Source organism: Thalassophryne amazonica, chromosome 4 (assembly GCF_902500255.1).
Source record: "Thalassophryne amazonica chromosome 4, fThaAma1.1, whole genome shotgun sequence".
NCBI classification, from domain to species: domain Eukaryota; kingdom Metazoa; phylum Chordata; class Actinopteri; order Batrachoidiformes; family Batrachoididae; genus Thalassophryne; species Thalassophryne amazonica.
This window is the reverse complement of record NC_047106.1, coordinates 33882141-33905179: the sequence shown is the minus strand read 5'-3', so window position 1 is coordinate 33905179 and position 23039 is coordinate 33882141. Positions and strand designations below refer to the sequence as shown.

At 41.1% G+C, this 23039-nt stretch overlaps 1 protein-coding gene and 1 long non-coding RNA gene across 2 annotated transcripts in view; one reads left to right on the top strand and one right to left on the bottom strand.

Annotated features, from left to right (window-relative positions):
• LOC117509631 (cGMP-inhibited 3',5'-cyclic phosphodiesterase A-like) overlaps window positions 1-23039 on the bottom strand; it is a 147939-nt gene that overhangs the window by 59500 nt on the left and 65400 nt on the right. The window contains exons 2-3 of the mRNA XM_034169373.1: window positions 17509-17754; window positions 2918-3063 (exon numbers count right to left, since the gene is read on the bottom strand). Of these exons, the coding sequence (XP_034025264.1) occupies window positions 2918-3063; window positions 17509-17754 (392 nt within the window). The remainder of the gene's footprint in view (window positions 1-2917; window positions 3064-17508; window positions 17755-23039) is intronic.
• LOC117509633 overlaps window positions 1-23039 on the top strand; it is an 81993-nt gene that overhangs the window by 39182 nt on the left and 19772 nt on the right. The window lies entirely within an intron of this gene.

Genomic DNA, 23039 nt, shown 5'->3' with positions numbered 1-23039 from the left:
AAGCTACTGGTCCAGATAATATGTCAGTGTTTTTGCTGAAAACATTTGCAGAAGAACTCACACCTGTTTGGCACAAGGTATTCCAGCTGTCACTAGACACTCATACTGTGCCAGTACTGTGGAAAAAATCCATCATTATCCCAGTACCTAAAAAGACAAGTCCTCAGGAGGATAATGATTATAGACCAGTAGCTCTGACCTCTAATGTGTTCAAATGTTTTGAGAGACTCATGATAGAGAGGCAGCGTACAGATGTAGCACCACTAGTGGACAGGTACCAATTCGCTTATACAAAAATAGCAGCACAAGTGATGCAATCGTAACACTCATGCATCTCATTCTAAAACATCTAGAATGTCCTGCTGCATATGCCAGACTACTTTTTATTGATTTCAGCTCTGCTTTTAATTTAATACAGCCACACATCCTTCTGAATAAGTTAGTCCAGGCAAAGGTAAACCCATTTCTCATCAGATGGTACCATTCTTTTCTGACCCATAGACATCAACAGGTAAAGTTTAACTTGGCCCTGTCAGACAGCCATATGCAGCACTGGCGCCCCCCAGGGGTCAGTAAGCTCGCCTTTTCTTTTTACTCTCTATACCTATGACTGTGTCTGTTTACAACCAAATCAATAAATTCTGAAATTTTCAGATGATACAGTGTAGCTCAGTTTGTTGAAAAAGGAAAACAACTCAAGTTGCCACAGAGCTGCTGTTGAAGATCTTGTAGCCTGGTGTGATGAACACAAACTGATCATCTATCCAAATAAGACTGTTGAAATGGTGATTGACCCCAGACCAGGTGTAGATCTCAGACCTATTATCATCCATGGCCATGCCATAGAGCAAGTAAGCTCCTTTAAATATTTGGGAGTTCACATACACCGCGACCTGAGCTGGCACACACAGGTCACCACAGTCTGCAGCAGAATACACCAGTGCCTTTACTTCCTGTGCAAGCTCAGAGCAGCCGTTGAGTCAGTCCTCAGATATGGCATAACCAGCAGGTTTGGTAATTTGCTGGTCAAATCAAAGACACAATTATTCAACCTGGTTAAGACAGCAGGAAAGATAATGGGCAGTCCTGTTCCCCTGTAGGCCATGAGGAGATAGACCAGGAGCATCTTCTCTGACCGCACACACGTGTTACACACAGAATACCAGCTGCTGAGGTCAGGGAGGAGATACAGGGTGCCTCTTGGTCGGCACAACCGTTATAAACATTCTTTTGTCCCTGTTTCGGTGAAGCTAGAAGTGACAGGAAGGAAGAGTGTGTGTCTGGGAGAGGGAGTGCTGAGTAAAGTTGGGTAAATGTATGGAGTAAATGTACTGCATATTGATAGTGATATTGCTGGGACTGGGACTTTATTTCTTGTGCTGTACTGCTTATTGTCTGTCCATATTGTAATGTCCTATGTGTAGCAAGCCTCTGTCTGAAGTGTTACTGTGAAGGCTCTCAGTTGTCCAGGTGGTTTCCATAGTAGAGAAGCTTGACTCTTCGACTGGACTGGGTTGCTTGATGCGAGGATGTTTCGCTTCAAATCGCAGAAGCTTCCTCAGCTAAAATTCTTGCTCTGGTAGTCTGACTTCTGTCTTGATTCTTGTAGAGAAGAATAAACAGAAACCACAAAAGCTGGAGTTTTAAACCTAACCAGACTCCTCCTACTGAGAGGCAGACTGCTATAGGCTAGTGACCTAACAATAGCTCTAATTAGCAACTATTGTGCTCTAGTTAGCACCCTCCTAATGACAGGGCAGCTGTCCCTCCTAATGATGGAACGGACGCCTCTCCTGATGGCTCCCTTGATGATTCTCCTGATGACGTGAATGACTCATTACCATGAACAAAAGACTGAAACTACTTTGACCTGAGTACCCCATTGTAAACAGGGGACAAAGCGTGTCTCAGACCCCCTCCCCGGTTAAGGCTGGGTTTCAACTGTTTCACATAGAATGCCTCCTTGACCCCTCTCTCAAACCATTTCTTCTCTCTGGCTAAGATTTTAACTTCCTTGTCCTCAAACATGTGGTTAGTGTCTTTAAGGTGGAGATGAACTGCAGACTGAGGTCCACTGGCGCCCTCTCTGTGGTGCTGGTATAGCCTTTTGTGTAAAGGTTGCTTAGTCTCACCAATGTAGTGTTCATTACAGTTTTCCTGACATCTGATAGAATACACTACATCGCTCTGTTTTTAACTAGGGATCCTGTCCTTAGGGTGAACTAATTTCTGTCTCAAGGTGTTAACCGGTTTATAGTAAACTGGGATTTTGTGCTATCTGAAGATCCTCTGTAGTTTTTCCCCTACTCCTGCTAAATAAGGGAGATACACTCCTCTTCTTCTTGTCTCCGGAGACAAGACGGAGAGTATCTTTATCCGTTATACTGCCTACCAATATCGGACATGTTGATTTTGTTTTTAACTTTGCAAAGTTAACGTTCCTGTGACCAGTTTCACAAGAGCCTCGTGATGACCTCTGAATCTGATCTGAATCTGAAGATGAAGAAGTGGCAGTGAAACGAGCTTAAATGATTTATAAAGTTACTGGCTCATAGTTCATTTACATTGATTCAAATGTCTGCGTATCAAAGTAGTTGTTTCTTTTACTTCAAAATTAATTTTCAATTTGTATTGGTAAATTGTTACACCAGTCATACTAACTGTTTTTGTCCTTGGACAAAACACTTCATTTGCATTTGTCCGCATCCACACAATTGTAAATGGGTACTGGCTGTTGCAGTGGGAGTAACCTGCATTGGACTTCGGTCCTGTCCAAGGAAAGTCATAGACTTCATAGAGATCTGCTTTGTGCTACAGAATCCAGGGATAAGCACTGGCCCAGTGGACCTCAGAGCCTATAGAGGACTTACTGCTTGTTCTCATACTAATGAACTGAAACTGGAAAACATAACCTCACCTGTCTGTGGTGTGCTTGATGCTGGCAGAGCGGCCTCTGCAAACAGGGCCTGGTTCGATAGCGGGCAGTCCTGTAGCTGAGGTGGTCGTGGTCCATGTTGATGATATTTTTCTCAGCAATCCTGGAGGCAGGCTCCGCCTTAGACGCTGAAAGCAAATAGACAGACAGACACAAATCTCACAGATTTAGACAATCCATAGAGAAAAGAATCAATAATTTATCAATTACAGCAAAATACATACGCCAAGCATGGTTAAAAATTGTAAATGGACTGCATTTATATAGCGCTTTTCCATGTGCATCAGATGCTCAAAGCACTTTACAATAATACTTCACATTCACCCTGATGTTAGGGTGCTTCCATACAAGGTGCCCACAACACAATGGGAGCAACTTGGGGATTAATGACCTTGCCCAAGGGCCCTTGGTGATTTTTCAGTCAGGCTGGGATTTGAACCAAGGATCCTCTGTTCTCAAACCCAACGCTTAACCATGAGACCATCACCTCCCCCATATTTCTACAGATTGTCATCTTCCTCTTCATCTCAACCGCTTATCTGGGATCGAGATAAGCTCCAGCAGGGGACCCCAGACTTCCCTTTCCCGTGCCACATTAACCACCTCTGAATCGGGGATCCAGAAGCATTCCCAGGCCTGTGTGGAGATATAATCTCTCAACCTAGTCCTGGGTCTTCCCTGGGGTCTCCTCCCAGATGGATGTGCCTGGAACACCTCCCTAGGTAGGTGCCCAGGTGGCATCCTACCAGATGTCCGAACCACCTCAGTAGGCTCCTTTCAATGTGAAGGAGCAGCAGCTCTACACCGAGCTCTCCACGGATGACCAAGCTTCTCACCTTATCTCTAAGGGAGACACCAGCCACCCTCCTAAGAAGCCCATTTCGGCCGCTTGTACCCATGCGCTTTGAATGACATATCCTGATCAAAAATGACTCCAAGATTTCTCACAGTATTACTAGAGGTCAGGGTAATGCCATCCAGAGTAAGGATCTGGTTAGATACCATGTTTCTAAGATTTGTGGGGCCAAGTACAATAACTTCAGTTTTATCTGAGTTTAAAAGCAGGAAATTAGAGGTCATCCATGTCTTTATGTCTGTAAGACAATCCTGCAGTTTAGCTAATTGGTGTGTGTCCTCTGGCTTCATGGATAGATAAAGCTGGGTATCATCTGCGTAACAATGAAAATTTAAGCAATACCGTCTAATAATACTGCCTAAGGGAAGCATGTATAAAGTGAATAAAATTGGTCCTAGCACAGAACCTTGTGGAACTCCATAATTAACTTTAGTCTGTGAAGAAGATTCCCCATTTACATGAACAAATTGTAATCTATTAGACAAATATGATTCAAACCACCGCAGCGCAGTGCCTTTAATACCTATGGCATGCTCTAATCTCTGTAATAAAATTTTATGGTCAACAGTATCAAAAGCAGCACTGAGGTCTAACAGAACAAGCACAGAGATGAGTCCACTGTCCGAGGCCATAAGAAGATCATTTGTAACCTTCACTAATGCTGTTTCTGTACTATGATGAATTCTAAAACCTGACTGAAACTCTTCAAATAGACCATTCCTCTGCAGATGATCAGTTAGCTGTTTTACAACTACCCTTTCAAGAATTTTTGAGAGACACAATCTAGTTCTTTCGGCCATGACCCAACCGTCATGACCATAGGTGAGAGTAGGAATGAAGATTGACCAGTAGATTGAGAGCTTCGCCTTTTGGCTCAGTTCCCTTTTCATCACAACAGTACGGTAGAGCGAATGGAATACCACCCTCGCTGCTCTGATTCTCCGACCAATCTCACGCTCCATTGTCCCCTCACTCATGAAGAAGACTGTGAGGTACTTGAACTCCTTCACTTGGGGCAAGACCTCATTCCCTACCTGGAGTAGGCAATCCATCAGTTTCCTGATGAGGACCATGGCATCAGATTTAGAGATGCTGATCCTCATCCAAGCCGCTTCACACACGGCTGCGAAGAGATCCAGTGAATGTTGAAGGTCACAGGCTGATGAAGCCAACAGGACCACATCATCTGCAAAAAACAGTGATGAGACCCTGAGCCCACCAAACTGGACCCCCCCCCCCCCCATCGGAAACGAATCCGACTTACTGCCGAGCACCTGAACACAGCTCTCACTTTGTGAATACAGAGATTGGATGGCCCTGAAAAGGGACCCCTCACTCCATACTCCCGCAGCACCTCCCACAGTATCTCCCGGGGTATCTGATCATACGCCTTCACCAAGTCCACAAAACACATGTAGACTGGATGGGCATACTGCCAGGCACCCTCCAGGAACCTTGTGAGAGTGAAGAGCTTGTCGTTTGTTCCACGACCAGGATGGATTGCACTGCTCCTCTTCAATCAAAGGTTCGACTATCAGCCGAACCCTCCTTTCCTGCACCCTGGAGTAGACTTTACCAGGGAGGCTGAGTAGTGTGATGTAATCAGCACACTTCTGCAGGTTGTGCATAACTTAAATACTGTGACCATCCTTGCAACTTTATTGCTACACTTTTGTATTAATTCTCCTTTGTTGTCTTTTCTTTTCTCATCCCATCATTGAAACCTATATTGTCAAAAAATATTTGCAGTCTTTGGAACTAATTTTCAAAATTGCATAGCCATGAGCCAAGACAGTATGTTGTATGGGCACACTGTTTGTGCACTAAAGATATAAAGTTATTCACAAAAAAGTAGTGCGTATAGTGGTACTCCAGTCCAGTCTTGGTCTCGAGAATTTTTCACTTCATCTTGTCTCAGTCTCCAAATAAATAAGTACACACATTATTTAAAAATGATCATGACAATTATTATTATGTTAACACTCTAATCTGACTTATCAAAAAGCTCAAGATCTATCTCAGAGACTTTTACAGCATATTCTGGTGTACTTTGTTTTTTTCTACTTCATACAATGTTCACAGTGATCCCAACTAAGCTGCTGAGTCTGTGTCCCCTTCAGAAGTTTCACTTTTAAATATTAACAGGGGAGCTATTAAAGCTAATTAAATTAATGGTCTTGAAAACAGACTTTTTTAGGCCTCAGTCTCAAGTTGACCTCACCTCCTCCAAAGACCCGGTCTTTACTCGGTGTCGACCGCTTCAAAATCTCAAAGTCTTGGTCTTGACTCACACTTAACCATATAAATAAGGTCCTGGTCTTGACATGGATTCGATATTGGTGGTCTTGTCCGAATCCCTTTACAAAAGTATAACCCCAATTCCAATGAAGGTATGACGATGTGTAAAATGAATGAATAAAAACAGAATACAATGATTTGCAAATCCTCTTCAACCTATATTCAATTGAATACACCAAAAAGACAAGATATTTAATGTTCTAACTGATAAACATTATTGTTTTTGTGCAAATATTTGCTCATTTTGAAATGGATGCCTGCAACATGTTTCAAAAAAGCTGGGACAGTGGTATGTTTACCACTGTGTTACATCACCTTTCCTTCTAACAACACTCAATAAGTGTTTGGGAACTGAAGACACTAATTGTTCAAGCTTTGTAGGTGGAATTCTTTCCCATTCTTCCTTGATGTACGACTTCAGTTGTTCAACAGTCTGGAGTCTCTGTTGTTGTATTTTGCGCTTCATAATGTGCCATATTTTCAATGTGCGACAGGTCTGGACTGCAGGTAGGCCAGTCTAGTACCCGCTCTCGTACTCTTTTATTGCGAAGCCACGCTGTTGTAACACATGCAGAATGTGGCATGGCATTGTCTTGCTGAAATAAGCAGGGACATCCCTGAAAAAGACATTGCTTGGATGGCAGCATATGTTGCTCCAAAACCTGGATGTACCTTTCACCATTGATGGTGCCATCACAGATGTGTAAGTTGCTCATGCCATGGGCACTAACACACCCCCATATCATTACAGATGCTGGCTTTTGAACTTTGCGCTGGTAACAATCTGGATGGTCTTTTTCCTCCTTTGTCCAGAGGATACAGGGCTTGACATAAACCAGTTTGCCCCACTGGCCCACCAGTAGAATTTAGAAGTTAGTGGTCCACAGTATGGGAGCACTGCCCCATGGTTTTGCGTGCAAGAGTTCATGATATTCCACCCTGAAATCCTGCAAATAAAACTGCCTATAGAATATAAACCAATCCAGAAAAACATAAAATAGTCTATGGACCATGAAGTAAAAAAAAAAAAAAAAATGGAATTTATCAGAGGGCATTCTCAAGTGTAAAAAAATAAAGTGACTCCCATAAAATTTAGAGGGCATTTTTTTTAGCAACCCTCAGAGTTGGCTAACTCACAGTCAGAAATGTAAAATACAGATGTAGTTCCATATCAAAACTAAAAAGTATGCCTTGTCTGGATTGGAGTTATCGATCTAAAAATTGAAAAAAGAATGCTTGGATCCTTTGCTAATGTTGTCACCGTGGGGTTTCCACAAAGGCAAGCTAAACTAGCTTCAAAACAGCTAGGGTCTACCATGACCAAACATATACTTTACTTACTTGTCAGCATACGATGGATAGGCCCTGCAGATTTGACAGAAAACCTCATTCTTCTCTTGGTCATGACCAAGCCACGGCCATTTCTGTGGCCAGGTCGGGACAAAAGCTCTCTTCCTCTTGTTTCTTTCATATAGTCTGTCTCTCTTCCTTAACTCATCATCACTAAGCTTCCTCTTCTGGCCAATTCCTTTAGCAAAACTCTTTCCTGGATGTTGTCCGAATTTGGGTGGTTGTAGTTTAAACATATTTCAATTCCAATTTCAAAGCGTTCTGTTAGATTTGCGTCTTGTTCGTCTTCTTTTCCCGCAGCTTCCCGCGCATTTAAAGATGCTAACAAACATTGGCAAAGATCGGTGACAGAAACGGCCGAATGCACGCACCACGCATTGACAACATACATTTCAATGTGCGCGAGATTCTGCGGGAGCATTCCCCTATTGACGTTTCAAATCCCGCAAAACTTCGAAGAGGTCGCCGCTCTGCGAGATCTCAGTAACATTGAGAACTGCATTGAGACGCTCTGATCGGGCTCCACTTTAACCGCTGCACATGGACAACACCATTAACATCGCAACATAAAACTATTTTTATATTGTGCCTAAAACTCTCATGAATATATTCTCTGGGTTTATAGATGTTGTTATTGCATTTGTGATCATTGATCATTTTCCCAACAAACACCCTCAAAAACAACGGCCGCTCTGAAGGACTGATAAGGGAATCATTAAGCAAAATGACTATTGATATCAGTGGATCGAATCATTTCTTAACGATACCAAACCCGAAGCGTGGTGCGAGACCAAAACAAATATCGTGGACTCGATGAAGTTTGATGACAGAGATGTGAAGAAATTTGACTTTGTCGACGCAAAATATGGTAAAATAAATACAGTGGTGGGCACACTTCCGATAATCCGATAACAGATAATTATCGAAGATAATGTTTTCATTATCGGATTATCTTTTTAGATAACTTTAAAACCATCATTGGACTAATTATCTTCCGATGAATCGCCGTCCGATAACTTTTAGACCGATAACGTAGTAAACCAAGCTGAACAGTGAAAAACATTTTTAAACCTTAAAAGCAGTTGAGACCTACCTGTTAAAAGTTTCCTAATAGGTATATTGTTCTACCCTCTGCAAACAGAAGAGAGCTGTTTTCAGAAGAAACCACTCTATCCTCAGTAGGCAAAGGAGAACTGGTGACCCCCCCCCCCCAAAAAATAATTTCCTTTAACACCATACTGATATAATCGCAATATCACCCAAGTCATCCAGAGGCATACATTTTTAACTTATGGTTCAAATTTTAATCTACTCATTTTGGACAAGTTATTTAAAATTACTGTCATGTCTGAAGTTTTAAAAAGTGAAAATATCAGATATATGTTTTCATTTTAAAGTAATGTGCTAATTTTTAAGGTTTTGTGAGCACATGCTGTGCCTGGCAGCAATGCATTATGGGTAGCATAGGGTAATCTCAGACGTTCACGACAGGACAAATGCATTTCAGACACTCTGTTCAGGCTCCACGGACAACAGCATTAAACTCTAGTGCCTACAACTCTCGTGAATATATTCTCTGGGTTTATAGATGTTATTGTATTTGCGTTTGTTAAATTCCACACATCTTAAATGTAGCAGACACGGATTATCTGGAATTTTGTTTGGCAAGTTTTCAAGGCTGCTACTGCCATCTACTGGCCAGTAGTGTTCATGGCAGTATTTGCCCCAAGTACTAAGCGTCAGGGTACCAGTAGATGGCAGTGTTCTATTTATTTTGATCAGATGGTGGTCACATCAACTTTTTGGCTTTGCAAATGGCTTTTTTTTTTCTTTTTTTTTTTTTACAAATTAAGTTTAAAAACGAAACAACAACAACAAAAAACATTACAAGACAGCTCTGCGGTTGGATGCTTGTAGCTCTTCAGCAGCAGGAGGTGGTCGTGAGATGTTAAGGCTTGTTACTCCACTACACGATGCAGGACGCGCGATTAACCTGAAACTCGGTCCAAAAAATTCTCGCACAAATGAAAAATCATCTGAAAAATGGCCAAAACACGCACAGTGTAAAGCCAACATTTATGTGTCAAGATAAGGCTTTTCAGAACTGACCAATTGTTAACCGTGTCCTTTGTTTTATCTATGTTTTTATTATTTATTATTGCATTTTAACCTGTGAAGTGCTTTGTGACTTATGTCTGTGAAAGGCACTATATAAATAAATTTACTTACTTACTTACTAATATTGAGTGCACGTTTTACAACATCATAAAACCTGTGCACGGCACTAATAAAGCGTGCGCACATTCTCTCCACATGCAAAACATTTTGCGATGACACTTCCAGGGCTCCGTAAAAATGCCTGTTTTTACAAATAAAAATGGAATAGTTTACAAAAGCACATTTATCTTTAAACCAACACACGACACACGTCACATTAACGTGTTGGTTTACATAATGAATGACTGAATCAATCAGTGTGTAGCAGAGGCACTTTTACCCAGAATGCTTTGCGGTCTGTGTTTGTTACAAAACCTCAGAATTAGTGCATTATTCAACATCTCATTTCTATCAGTATTTTCACAAAACGATAAGTTAGTATGACTTTATTTTTCAAGACCTCCGCCTGACCGGAGCATTATGATTAGTAGAGAGCTGATTTTGTGGGTGTTCTCAGGATTCTTCTGTGCAGCTTCCTACAGGGGGCAGCATGGTCAAACATGGAAATACTGGCTCATTCTTGGGGTCTTTTGTCGCTATTAATGCTTTCAAAAGTGATCGTGTTAAAAGTCAATTTCAGCTTCTTAGTAATTGCAAATGTACCAGAGACAATACCGGAATTTATCGGTTATCGATTATCTGTAACTTACGATACATTTTTGGGTGGTTTATCGGTTTATCTTTATCAAAGATAATTTTTTCAGTTATCTGATTATCTGTTGTCAAAGTAAATTTTTTGGTTATCTGTGCCCACCACTGAATAAACAGAATTTTGCGTATTTTTGTAGTGGCCCGAGTGGGCCATTATTTGATAACTTGTACTGGCCCGTAGTGGCCCGAAAGTGCGCCAAATCGGCGCTGGGCCAGCGGGCAAATAGCTATGTTGAGCTGGGACACAACGTCCATGATTTCCAAAAACAATTTGAAACGTGGACTCATCAGACCACAGCACACTTTTCCACTTTGCGTCTGTCCATTTCAAATGAGCTTGGGCCCAGAGAAGACAACAGCATTTCTGGATGTTGTTGATGCATGGCTTTCACTTTGCATGGTAGAGTTTTAACTTGCACTTGTAGATGGAGTGACGAACTGAGTTAACTGACAATGGTTTTCTAAAGTGTTCCTCAGCCCACGGGGTAATTTACACAATGATGTCAGTTTTTAATGCAGCGCCGCCTGAGGGATCGAAGGTCACAGGCATTCAATGTTGGTTTTCAGCCTTGCTGCTTACGTGTAGTGAGTTCTCCAGATTCTCTAAATCTTCTAATTATATTATGGACTGTAGATGATGGAATCCCTAAATTCCTTGCAATTGAATGTTGAGAAACATTGTTCTTAAACTGTTGGACTATTTTTTCACCCAGTTGCTCACAAAGTGGTGATCCTCGCCCCATCTTTGCTTGTGAATGGCTGAGACTTTTAGGGATGCTTCTTGTATACCCAATCATGACACTCACCTGTTTCCAATTAGGTGTTCTTTGAGCATTCATCAACTTTTCCAGTCTTTTGTTCCCCGTCCCAACTTTTTTGAAATGTGTTGCAGGCATTCATTTCAAAATGAACAAATATTAGGAAATAAATGCATGAATTAGTTTTTCAGCATCACTCTGAGACAAGACCTTTCTAATTTTAGAGATATTGCGCAAATGCAAAAAAGCAGTCCTACATATTTTCTTAATATGCACATTGAAGGACATATTCCGATCAAAAATGACGCAGATGTGGAGATTATGCCTTTGTTTGGGGTCGAGAAAGGTGCAGACCCTAAATAAGTATGTTTTTGATTGTGAGAGGAAACCGTAGTGCCTGGAGGAACACAGGGAGAACATACCAAAAAAAAAAAATCACCCCTACATCCAAATGCTGTCATGCATTTGCGGATATATTTTCTTCTGTTGAGAAAAGCTCACTAAGTCACTCGTCATGTCACGAACACTCTGGAGAAAGTAGACATACCACTGTCATCATCAAAGTCTACAGTCAAGAGACAATTTCATGAAGGTAAATACAGAGTGATTATGAAAAGGTGCAAGTCACTGGTAACAGTCAAGAACATGAGGACCATTTTCATCTTTGCTAGAAAAGATCTATAAAATTCCACCCAGTTGTGGAACAAGATTCTTTGGACAGATGAATCAAATTTGTGTCAGAGTAATGACAAGAGATGAGCATGGAGAAGGAAGGACAGTGTACTACATCATTTGTGAAACAGGGTGGAGGCAGTGTTATAATGTGGGCATATTTGGCTCCTAAGGGAACTCGGTCACTGGTGTTTATTCATAATTTGACTGCTGATAGTACAAGGTCTTCTTAAGATTATCAGTCTATACCATTTGCTCAGATTCAGGCAGGTGCTGCCAAACCCAGAGGATGGTGAGTGAGAAATAGATAATAACCAAACATATTGCCAAATCAACCCAAGAGTTTCTCAAAGCAGAAAAATGGAATATTCATGGTGAACTCAGTCACATGATGCAACCCAAGCTGGTGTTTGATTTAATGAAAGAGGCATGGAAAAGTACCTAAAGTGAGGAAAACATTTGGTGATGTCCATTTGATGATGTTTGGTCATGGGTTCCATACTTCAGGCAGTCAGTGACTGCGAAGGACTTCCATCCAATTATTAGAAATATTGCTTATATTTATAATTAATGGCAATGGAGAAACTGTGTATGAAATTGGTAATAATTCCTTAATGGTTAATGCAATATTTTTGTTAAACCCTTTAAGTAAAGCTGAAAGTCTCCACTGCAATCACATTGTGCTGGTTTCAGTTCATTTTCACTGTGGTGGCGTACAGAGGCAAACAACCAAAAATTGTCACTTGAACCAACTGTAGAGGGCAGCAGAGCCTCATATTCCTGGTCAAGCATCATTTTGTTCCCTCTCTGCTTATGCTCAGGCAGAAATTCACCCCTACATGCAAATGGTGTCATACATTCACTCATATGATTTAGTTTCTTATGTTAAGCAAAGCTGAATTACCTAATAAATTACAAAATCACTTCAAACTGTAGAAATAAATGTTTTCCAAAAATGCCAAAACCAATCAAGGGCTGCATATTGTACTAAAATTTATATTTTGTTAATCAGAGAAACTATTACAAGCCTAAAATACACAGAGGCCTTTCCTCGGCAACCGCTAACAATGGTTACCGTTACGTATGTACTGTGTGTTTTCTTACTTTGGGCCGTCTATCAGATTTAACCCGCAGCCACATGCAGGCTCACAACTCCCCCAGCAGACTAAAACGAGGCAGCGTCTCATTGCATTCCACTACATGGGCTGAGCATTGGTGCACTCAGGCGGTGTTAAAGCAGCTAGTCACTTCCCTGGTTGGCTATCCTGCATTGCATCACACGCTTTATTTAGTTTCCTTGCCACCTTAAGTGCCTGCATACATTTTGGAGACGTAGCCTTGTAAAACATTAAAAAGCTTACTGGAAGCCTGTGCGTCATTGTTGCCCACATTAACGCTCCATGCTACGCCAGCACTGACGGCTGATGTATGAATTGTCCTGACATGCTCTGCGGCATACAAGTTAAGTGAAACACTCCAATTTGTACAAATCGTCCTCCTGCTATTATAGGTTTGATTAAGGAATTTGCAGCTGGTTGACGTGAGAGTGTCAACTACTGCACACACATGAGGGTCTGTGTCCATCTCAGTCCTTCAAAATGAAGGTAAACTACCCAGCTGGCCAGCTCTGATTTTTCCGGGGAGGAATCCTGAGGGAAGATATAATTCAGGAAAGGTAATGTAGATGGTGTCTTCATGAAAATGTTCTACAGTTGCTTTGTGGAGTCTGTGTTAACCTTTTCCTTCCTGTGTTGGCTTAACCTATTGAACCTTAAGAATCGCAACCGTCTTTGTAATATTGTCAAGGAATGTGGTAAAATTATGGGAACTCAGTGCACGGACATTATGGACCTTTTTAAAACAAGGGTTGTGTCAAAAGCCAGGAAAATTAAGGCTGATTCTGCACACCCTCTGCACCCACAATTTAAGTTTCTGCCCTCGGGCAGACGCCTGGTAATGCCCAGATGCAGAACCAACAGACTAAAAAAACTCTTTTATTCCCACAGCCATTGCTCTCCTAAATAACACCTAAGGACTCACTGTTGCACTTAAGTCTACACTGACTCACACCTTATTTCTGGGTTCTTGTTTTGTATATTTATTCTGCTGTGTTTTTATGTTTTTTATGTATTTATGTTTTTTATGAATTTGTATGATGTGGTTTTATCAATCAATCAATCAGTTTTATTTATATAGCGCCAAATCACAACAAACAGTTGCCCCAAGGCGCTTTATATTGTAAGGCAAGGCCATACAATAATTATGTAAAACCCCAACGGTCAAAACGACCCCCTGTGAGCAAGCACTTGGCTACAGTGGGAAGGAAAAACTCCCTTTTAACAGGAAGAAACCTCCAGCAGAACCAGGCTCAGGGAGGGGCAGCCTTCTGCTGGGACTGGTTGGGGCTGAGGGAGAGAACCAGGAAAAAGACATGCTGTGGAGGGGAGCAGAGATCGATCACTAATGATTAAATGCAGAGTGGTGCATACAGAGCAAAAAGAGAAAGAAACAGTGCATCATGGGAACCCCCCAGCAGTCTACGTCTATAGCAGCATAACTAAGGGATGGTTCAGGGTCACCTGATCCAGCCCTAACTATAAGCTTTAGCAAAAAGGAAAGTTTTAAGCCTAATCTTAAAAGTAGAGAGGGTGTCTGTCTCCCTGATCTGAATTGGGAGCTGGTTCCACAGGAGAGGAGCCTGAAAGCTGAAGGCTCTGCCTCCCATTCTACTCTTACAAACCCTAGGAACTACAAGTAAGCCTGCAGTCTGAGAGCGAAGCGCTCTATTGGGGTGATATGGTACTACGAGGTCCCTAAGATAAGATGGGACCTGATTATTCAAAACCTTATAAGTAAGAAGAAGAATTTTAAATTCTATTCTAGAATTAACAGGAAGCCAATGAAGAGAGGCCAATATGGGTGAGATATGCTGTCTCCTTCTAGTCCCCGTCAGTACTCTAGCTGCAGCATTTTGAATTAACTGAAGGCTTTTTAGGGAACTTTTAGGACAACCTGATAATAATGAATTACAATAGTCCAGCCTAGAGGAAATAAATGCATTAATTAGTTTTTCAGCATCACTCTGAGACAAGACCTTTCTGATTTTAGAGATATTGCGTAAATGCAAAAAAGCAGTCCTACATATTTGTTTAATATGCGCTTTGAATGACATATCCTGATCAAAAATGACTCCAAGATTTCTCACAGTATTACTAGAGGTCAGGGTAATGCCATCCAGAGTAAGGATCTGGTTAGACACCATGTTTCTAAGATTTGTGGGGCCAAGTACAATAACTTCAGTTTTATCTGAGTTTAAAAGCAGGAAATTAGAGGTCATCCATGTCTTTATGTCTGTAAAACAATCCTGCAGTTTAGCTAATTGGTGTGTGTCCTCTGGCTTCATGGATAGATAAAGCTGGGTATCATCTGCGTAACAATGAAAATTTAAGCAATACCGTCTAATAATACTGCCTAAGGGAAGCATGTATAAAGTGAATAAAATTGGTCCTAGCACAGAACCTTGTGGAACTCCATAATTAACTTTAGTCTGTGAAGAAGATTCCCCATTTACATGAACAAATTGTAATCTATTAGACAAATATGATTCAAACCACCGCAGCGCAGTGCCTTTAATACCTATGGCACTGCGCCATAGTATTATGAATGTAATGTAATTTTTACTGCTGACTGCACCTGAATTGCCCCCATGGGGACTAAATAAATGATCAAATCAAATAAAAAAAATCAAATCAAATAATTCAGGAAAGGTGCAAAAGTTCAAGTCTGTATTGCCATTAGTCTTCTGAAAAAAAACATACTTACTGAAGCATTTTTGCACCTTTTTCCTAGTTTAACCTCTGTGTTGTGTTGTGACACCCCACTCGGGGCACGAACTCACATTCTCCTGGACGGGAGGCAGGCACTCGAACCATGAGGCTAAAACCCATGGGCTCTAGCATCTGTTGCTAGAGCATCTTTTGGCATTGGGGAGTGAGGTTTACTGAATTCAGCTGAACATCGACTCCTGCTGGCCCCGTCACACTCACCCACCTAAACCTTGCTCTCATCTGGGTCACGGCACCAATTATAATCTCTGTGTTATGTTGCCTCACTGGGGGCACAAACTCACATTCTCCTGTATTCTTCTGTATTGCCATTAGTCTTCTGAAAAAAACATACTTACTGAAGCATTTTTGCACCTTTTTCCTAGTTTAACCTCTGTGTTGTGTTGTGACACCCCACTCGGGGCACGAACTCACATTCTCCTGGACGGGAGGCAGGCACTCTAACCAGGAGGCTAAAACCCATGGGCTCTAGCATCTATCACTAAAGGGTCTTTTGTGACTCCTGCTGGCCGCATCACACTGGCATTATTTTTGAGTGATCATATTAAAACTACAATATATAGAAAAGTATATGAGCTAAGTCCTTAATTTTATTTTTATTTTTTATTTTTGGGGGGAGGTGGATATGGTACCATACCTCTGTGAATGTTGACTGTCAGAAGTAGAGCTGAAGTTCAACACAGAATGCTGGGTTCTTGAATTTCCTCAAAAAATTACTGTGCAGTGTTTGGCAGCAGATTTGAAGACATTTAAAAACTACAGTTTTAAAAGTAGAGGACTGATATTTTATATACAGGTTTCATATTCAATGTGCAATGGATTTTATGAAAATCAGATAAATCAGGTCAATAATTTTAGAGATATTGAAGCTCAAAATGGAAAAGAGCGCAATTTCATCCCAGTTCAGTGTGATAGTCACACTACACATAATGCCATGTACCAAATACAAATTTACTGCTTTTTTGTTGTTTTGTTTGTTTAAGAAGAGCTAGTTTCCCTTTATGGTATATCCAAAATTTGTGACACCGATGTATCTTATTTTCCAAAAAACGAATGTTTGAAATACGTTGTATTTTTGTACAGTGGCCTTTGAGTGCATTCAGTACTTTAACATTTCCCATAATCCCCTTGGCAGCCTCCTGCACTTTGCAGAAAAAAACCGAGGCTGCAGTAGAGGTCCAGCATCTCACAGTGCATATAAACAATGGCTAGCAAGGATGTGGATGGCGTTAATCCAGCTTGTTCACGGGCGATTATGATGATGACACTTTCTCCCAAGTTGAGAAGGTTATCTAGAGGAGGTCTTGTGATGAACTTGTGATGGACTTCTGCCGTGCCCTGATGTTGTCTTGTTGTCCATACTTCACGAGGTTTGTTTACATTGTGCCCTGAACTGGAACTCTGCTGAAACTGACCTCTCGCGTGAGTCGCAGACTGCAAGATTGTGCAAGATTCACAACTGCGAACCAGCAAATGCCTAAAAGCCACTGCTCAAGATGTAGCACTTAAATTTAACGCTGTACTTCTTACTGTATATGTGAGGTGTTAAAATAATGTGAATGATGGCTCCAGTAGCATGATTACAGTATCTGCAAAGACACTGACGCTCCAAAGTGGACTCAAAATAATAATATAATTACCCCGAAAATGTGATGCAGCGAGCTCAAGTAGTTTTCTTGATATTACATTTTAAAACACCCCATCCCACCCCATCAATGAATAAAAAACAAAAGCTTGGCATGATATCAATTTTTTAATTAAAAATTATAAATCAATATATGTGCAAAATTCAGTGCTTTTATCATAATACACACAACTGTAGTGGTATGTTACACATATCTGCTTTGCCATGATGCATGATACCATGAAGTAAACAAGTGATGCAAACATGAGCCACAGCGTTTTCTCACCGAGACAAACACCTACCTTCGGAAGAGCCAGCTTCTCGACTTTATCAGGCCCCTCCTCCGAATCAGAGCAGGTGTGGGTGTCTGCAGGGATTCGAGGCCTGTAGAGGGGCTGGAGGCTGATCTGGGTACTGAGGAGGCTGCTGACGGCCTTCAGGATGCTGCAGGTGTTTGGGGACAGTGACGGATCTGCCAGCAGGTCTGAGATCAACCCGTGGGCCTCGCCCATCACTGCAATGTCCACCACCACGCTGGTGCCCGAGGACTAGAGGAAGACAGGAGGAGTAGCAAAGATGGGAGGAGACAGCAATTGTTCATTTTGGCATAATGCAATGATGATGCACTGAATAAATGCCACACAGTTCTGACGCACACATCTTCTTTGTCTCCTTGTAAAAAGGATGTGTATTTCTGAAGGGGACGTGCAAGTATGTGTCCTCCGAGTGCATGTTTTTTTACAAGATTAAACTTTTCACTGTTACAAAAATAGCAGGCATCCGGTCTGATGTACTGTATAAGTGATGTGAAGGTATTAATAATAAAAATCCATTTTAAATCAAAGTGAACAGTAAGTTGACACAGTACTTTAAGAAAACAGAACAATGATGGATAATAAATCAAATTAGGAAAGCTTTAAAGTGCTTTGCATGATATATGAATCAAATCAAATGTCTTATAATGAGTTTCTTATAATGACTTTATACTTCTGTTCAGACCCCAAACACTTTGTCTAAATTAGGTTGGATCTGGGGCATGCACCGATGCATGTTGCTATATTCACCACACTATGGAATTTCCCCAGGTCCTGGATAGCAACCACCCAGAAGATACCCAGACACAATGAGGAAAAAGCTAAATACAACCTCCTTTGTATAATGACAATATTACTGTCCATATTTTACACTCACCAGCCTCTTTATTAGGTGCACCTCGCTAGTATCGGGTTGGACCCCCTTTTGCCTTTAGAACTGCATTCATTCTTCATGGCATAGATTCAACAAGGTGTTTTCCAACACCTTGTTGAATCTATGCCGTGAAGACGTTGGTCCATATTGACTTGAAGGCATCATACAGTCGCCCATTCAGCCAGTCTGCCCATCTCCTCTGACCTCTGATAACAACAAGGCATTTTTGGCCACACAACTGCCGCTCACCGGATATCTCCACTTTTTCTGACCATTCTCTGTAAACCCTAGAGATGGTTGTGTGTGAAAATCCCAGTAGATCAGCAGTTTCTGAAATACTCAGACCAGCCCATCTGGCACCAACAACCATGCCACGTTCAAAGTCACTGAAATCCCCTTTCTTCCCCATTCTGATGCTCAGTTTAAAGTTCAACAAGTTGTCTTTGCCACATCTTGATACCTAAATGCATTGATTTGCTGCCATGTGATTGAATGATTAGCTATTTCTGTGTGATTGAACAGAAGTGATTGAACAGAAGTACTTAATAAAGTGGCCGGTTAGTGTATGTGATCAACTAAATCTATTTATTTAGTATTTTGGCTGCCATTAAACAGTATGTGTAAAGACTATTGATATGAGCAATATCAATATCACCAATAACAATGATACTAATCATAAATAAACTTCTTTTAAAATTCAATAACATCATCGGTTATGAAATGAAATGTGAAACATTAAAGTGACACATACTCTTTTGCTGATGGTTGAGTATGATAATATACTAAAACCAACAATAAGGAGTTAAAATGAACTTGTTCACTAAAGATGTTGTGTAAAACTTGGTAATAATGTTGACACAAAGCAATTCCATATCTAGCTACTTCTGCATTCTCCGATATGGAATGTTAACTCATTGAAAATGTGGAACCATCGATACTAAAAGAAAGCTTGTGGATTTCAGAATGAGTGAATGGTGCATTTAAAACTTTAGTCAACACAGATCTCAGATTGTAACTTTTGTGAATATTGCTGATTCAGTGTCTTATAAACAAGGATACATACACTAATTTCAATTCTTGGCACATGGTTTCCAAAGCTGTATCACAGGCACATAATAACGTTTTAAAGAGAGTGGAGGAAATTCATATTCTTGACACCACATTTACCCCAGACTGACAGACAAGAATCAAAGCAGTGTAAGATAAAACTACTGAAAAGCTGTTTACAACCAGAACGAAGAAAACAAGATTCTCACTAACATGTAAAGTTTAGATTAATTTTACTGCATACTCTGTTTATGTGTCGAGACCATGACAAGTCATTCTGAATTACAACACTTACAGAGTCCAAGATTCTAACCTTCTAGAAATACATCTAATTCCTTCATTGGCAAACATCGATGCCATGCATTTATTACTTTTTTATGGACAGTGGTATATCATTTATATACAGAAGAAACAACAGAGACGTGGGTATCTAACCCTGAGGGATGCCGACTGTAACACTGACATAATCCGAATACCATTGAAGCTTACAATCTTCAAGGTAGTTACAGAAGAACTCAAGGGCATTACAACTGAGCTCTTCAGTTAGTATGTTATGATTTACAAGGTCAAAAACCATTCTAAGCCTTTCTTTTGTTTATAATCAGTCTTCACATTCAACTAAGATTATTGCACAAAACAGATGCATGCACAAATGCAAAAGAAGAGTTCATTGAAGAATGGCTGGAAGAGTAGATCTAACTTTCAAACAGGCAGTGATATTTTCATGCTCTTCCACTCATCCATCCTTCTTTCCCTCACTGTACCAATACACTAAGCAAAAGAGCTCACATGATCACTCCATAAGCCGTCCCATCTGCCTTGTCCCTGGGCTACTATGGCTGATGACTGGCAACAGCCTCTGCTTTTGTCACTCTCCTCATATCTATGTCAAACCTCCATGCCCTTTTTCATATGTTCAGGCTTGAAACTGTGTGCTCATCTGCTGTGCACTATTATATTCTATTGAACATTTGATGTGACAAGGCAAATTAAAGACAGTGACAGTTGCTTTGAATAAAATTTAAGATCTGCGTCATACAAGTAGCCAAATAAATAAATACTTTGACAGTAATATCATAGGTTTATGGTCACTTTTAGGCTGTTTCATCTTTCCAGTGAGCAAATGTGCTGGCAATTTCTGATTGTGGGAACAGTGTAAACATTTTTCCCTACTTGTATGCAGAAAACATAGACTCTTCTAGGATTGTTCTGGACCCTACCCTGTTACTTTCTAGGTCCTTAAGCCTGTTGGTGCCAGTGGTTATCCCACAGCGTGCAGTGGATGAGAACCTATGACTGTCCCTGTACAGGACGCCAGTCACTTCCCCAGTCAAAGCCCGATGTTTTGTCCAAGGTCCAACATTTAAAAAAATACAACCACATATAAAAACGCTGCATTTTATTGAATCCCTCTTATCAAGCAGGCAATACAAGTATGAACCATCTGTTCCTCTGTAGACGACCCATGGTCACAGATGTACAGTCATGAAATGACATGAATGAGAAGCAGGGCGCTCTTATCATGTCCACATCTGCTGGTGACATATCCACCCGACCTCGCTTGCGTGTCCAGCCCGACACGTGTGTCTTTTGGATGGCGCGCTGCAGGACAGACACCGCGTCATGTGGAACAGAGCTCATGTGCGTGACGTGACATTCAGATCGCCCGCTGCGTATTATGATCTGACGGTCCATTTCACCTGGGGCAGCCTGTCAATGTGTGCGCCTTGCACGCACTTGCCGCAGCCGGTTGCAACAGTGATACATTTTTATGTATGTCCATATGAAGACAGCAAGCAGACACACGTGCATCACAGTGGGCAGTTGTTAGTTCATGTCCGTCCAAACACAGTACGTGTTCTCCAGCTGGGACATCCAGAACCAGAGATCTCCACAGCCGCTCCTGTTGCTGGACACACCACCTGTCAGTTCAGCGCACACACCAATGTGTCACTGTGTCTGTTTGCAAACCCACACTCGTGGGGGCACTTAGACAAATTTCACATCCGGCTCAGAAGTGATTGTCTGCTGACTGTTGTTTGCTAATAGTGCGAATGGGTACACATTTTCTAAGTGCCAAGCGAGCAGTGTTAGATGTTCATGTGTGTCAGCTGGAATTGGCCGACACCTGCTGTGAGAGGGTTCAGTGGGCTTTCAGCCACTGGTGTGCATAAATAGTTAGAAACAGGTGTACGAGGCATTAGAGGCAGCTACGATTTTACACGTATTGCATACGATTCCTGCTTCAAATCGACCACATTTGTACTATGTGTGAAGGGGCCCTAATCAAGGGGAGATATTTGGAATTGCTTTTTTTTTTTTTTTTAAATACACCATATTTGTCAATTACATGTGCGGTGGTTAACCCTCTGGGGCCGACGCCATTGTATACGATGGCTAAGACCAAGCTTTACTAAATTATAAATAACTTTTTAGTGATATGAGATAGAAACTTACTTTTTTTGCTAAAAAGTTAACTCTGCAGACTTTCGAGCCAGCCATCGGCCATCTTTGTACTCCTCATAGAAGCTGTGTGATGACATGCGCAATGTGAGTATCCAATCTGAATTGGTTCACCATCACTTGGTTTTCCAAAATCCAATCGTAGGGCAGATTTACCTCACGTGAAAAGCCAAAGATCGTTTTCAGGAGTGATATGTTACTAGTTGGCCCGTTTGAATAGCCCCCTGGGTGCTCCAATGAGTACATACTATTCCAATGCACCCTGCGCCATTACGCACAGCGAAAGTGAAAGCAGACTGAGCAGATGGAGAACCTCTGATGACGATCTCATGTGCTCAAACAAAGAGTGTGTAACTATCAGGATTGCTCCGCTAGTTTGCATGTGAACGTTACTGGATAACTCTGTTGCTTTCTTGGCGTAAAGCACTGTTTACCATATCAATGGAGCGAGGGGGAGGGCCGCTCCTCAGACTGTAAGGAGCCAAAGTGGGCCAAAGTGTGAATCAAAGCTGCTTTAGGAGCAGCACAGAACACTCCAAAACACAGTAGAAATGGAGGTCTGTGATGTAACCTCTGTGTAATAGCAGACAGAAATTGCTTTGAGATGAGACAAACAAAACGCATAGACCATTTTGTATATATTGTTCAAAATGTGCATTTGTGTTTATTGTTTGAACCTTTTTGTTGTACAGTCTTTCACGCAAGACCTCAAATTACCTTTATAAAGTGTCAAAACAGTTGTTTATTATAGTTTGCTGTGTGTTTTGAATAAATGTGTGTGGAAAATAATTTTTTGCTTTATTTTTTCCTTTCTTATTTCTGATTGTAAACCTTTATTACACTTATAAAACGCAACAAAAACATATATATTCTGAAAGCACAGGTTGTCCTGAAAAAAGAGTCATAAAACTTGATTGTGGGATGCAAGGAGAGCTGTTAATGGCAATAATAAAACATTTATGCCAGGCCAGTGAACCGTCCAAAAAATGCCCTCGGACCGCAGAGGGTTAACCAGTTTGTTAATTTGGTTATTAATCACAAAAAATTAACTATCACCAGAAAGCAAGGGTTTACTCACAGATCTTTTCCATGTTGTTACAAGATCTAAGATTTTTGAAATGCAAATTCTAGGTGT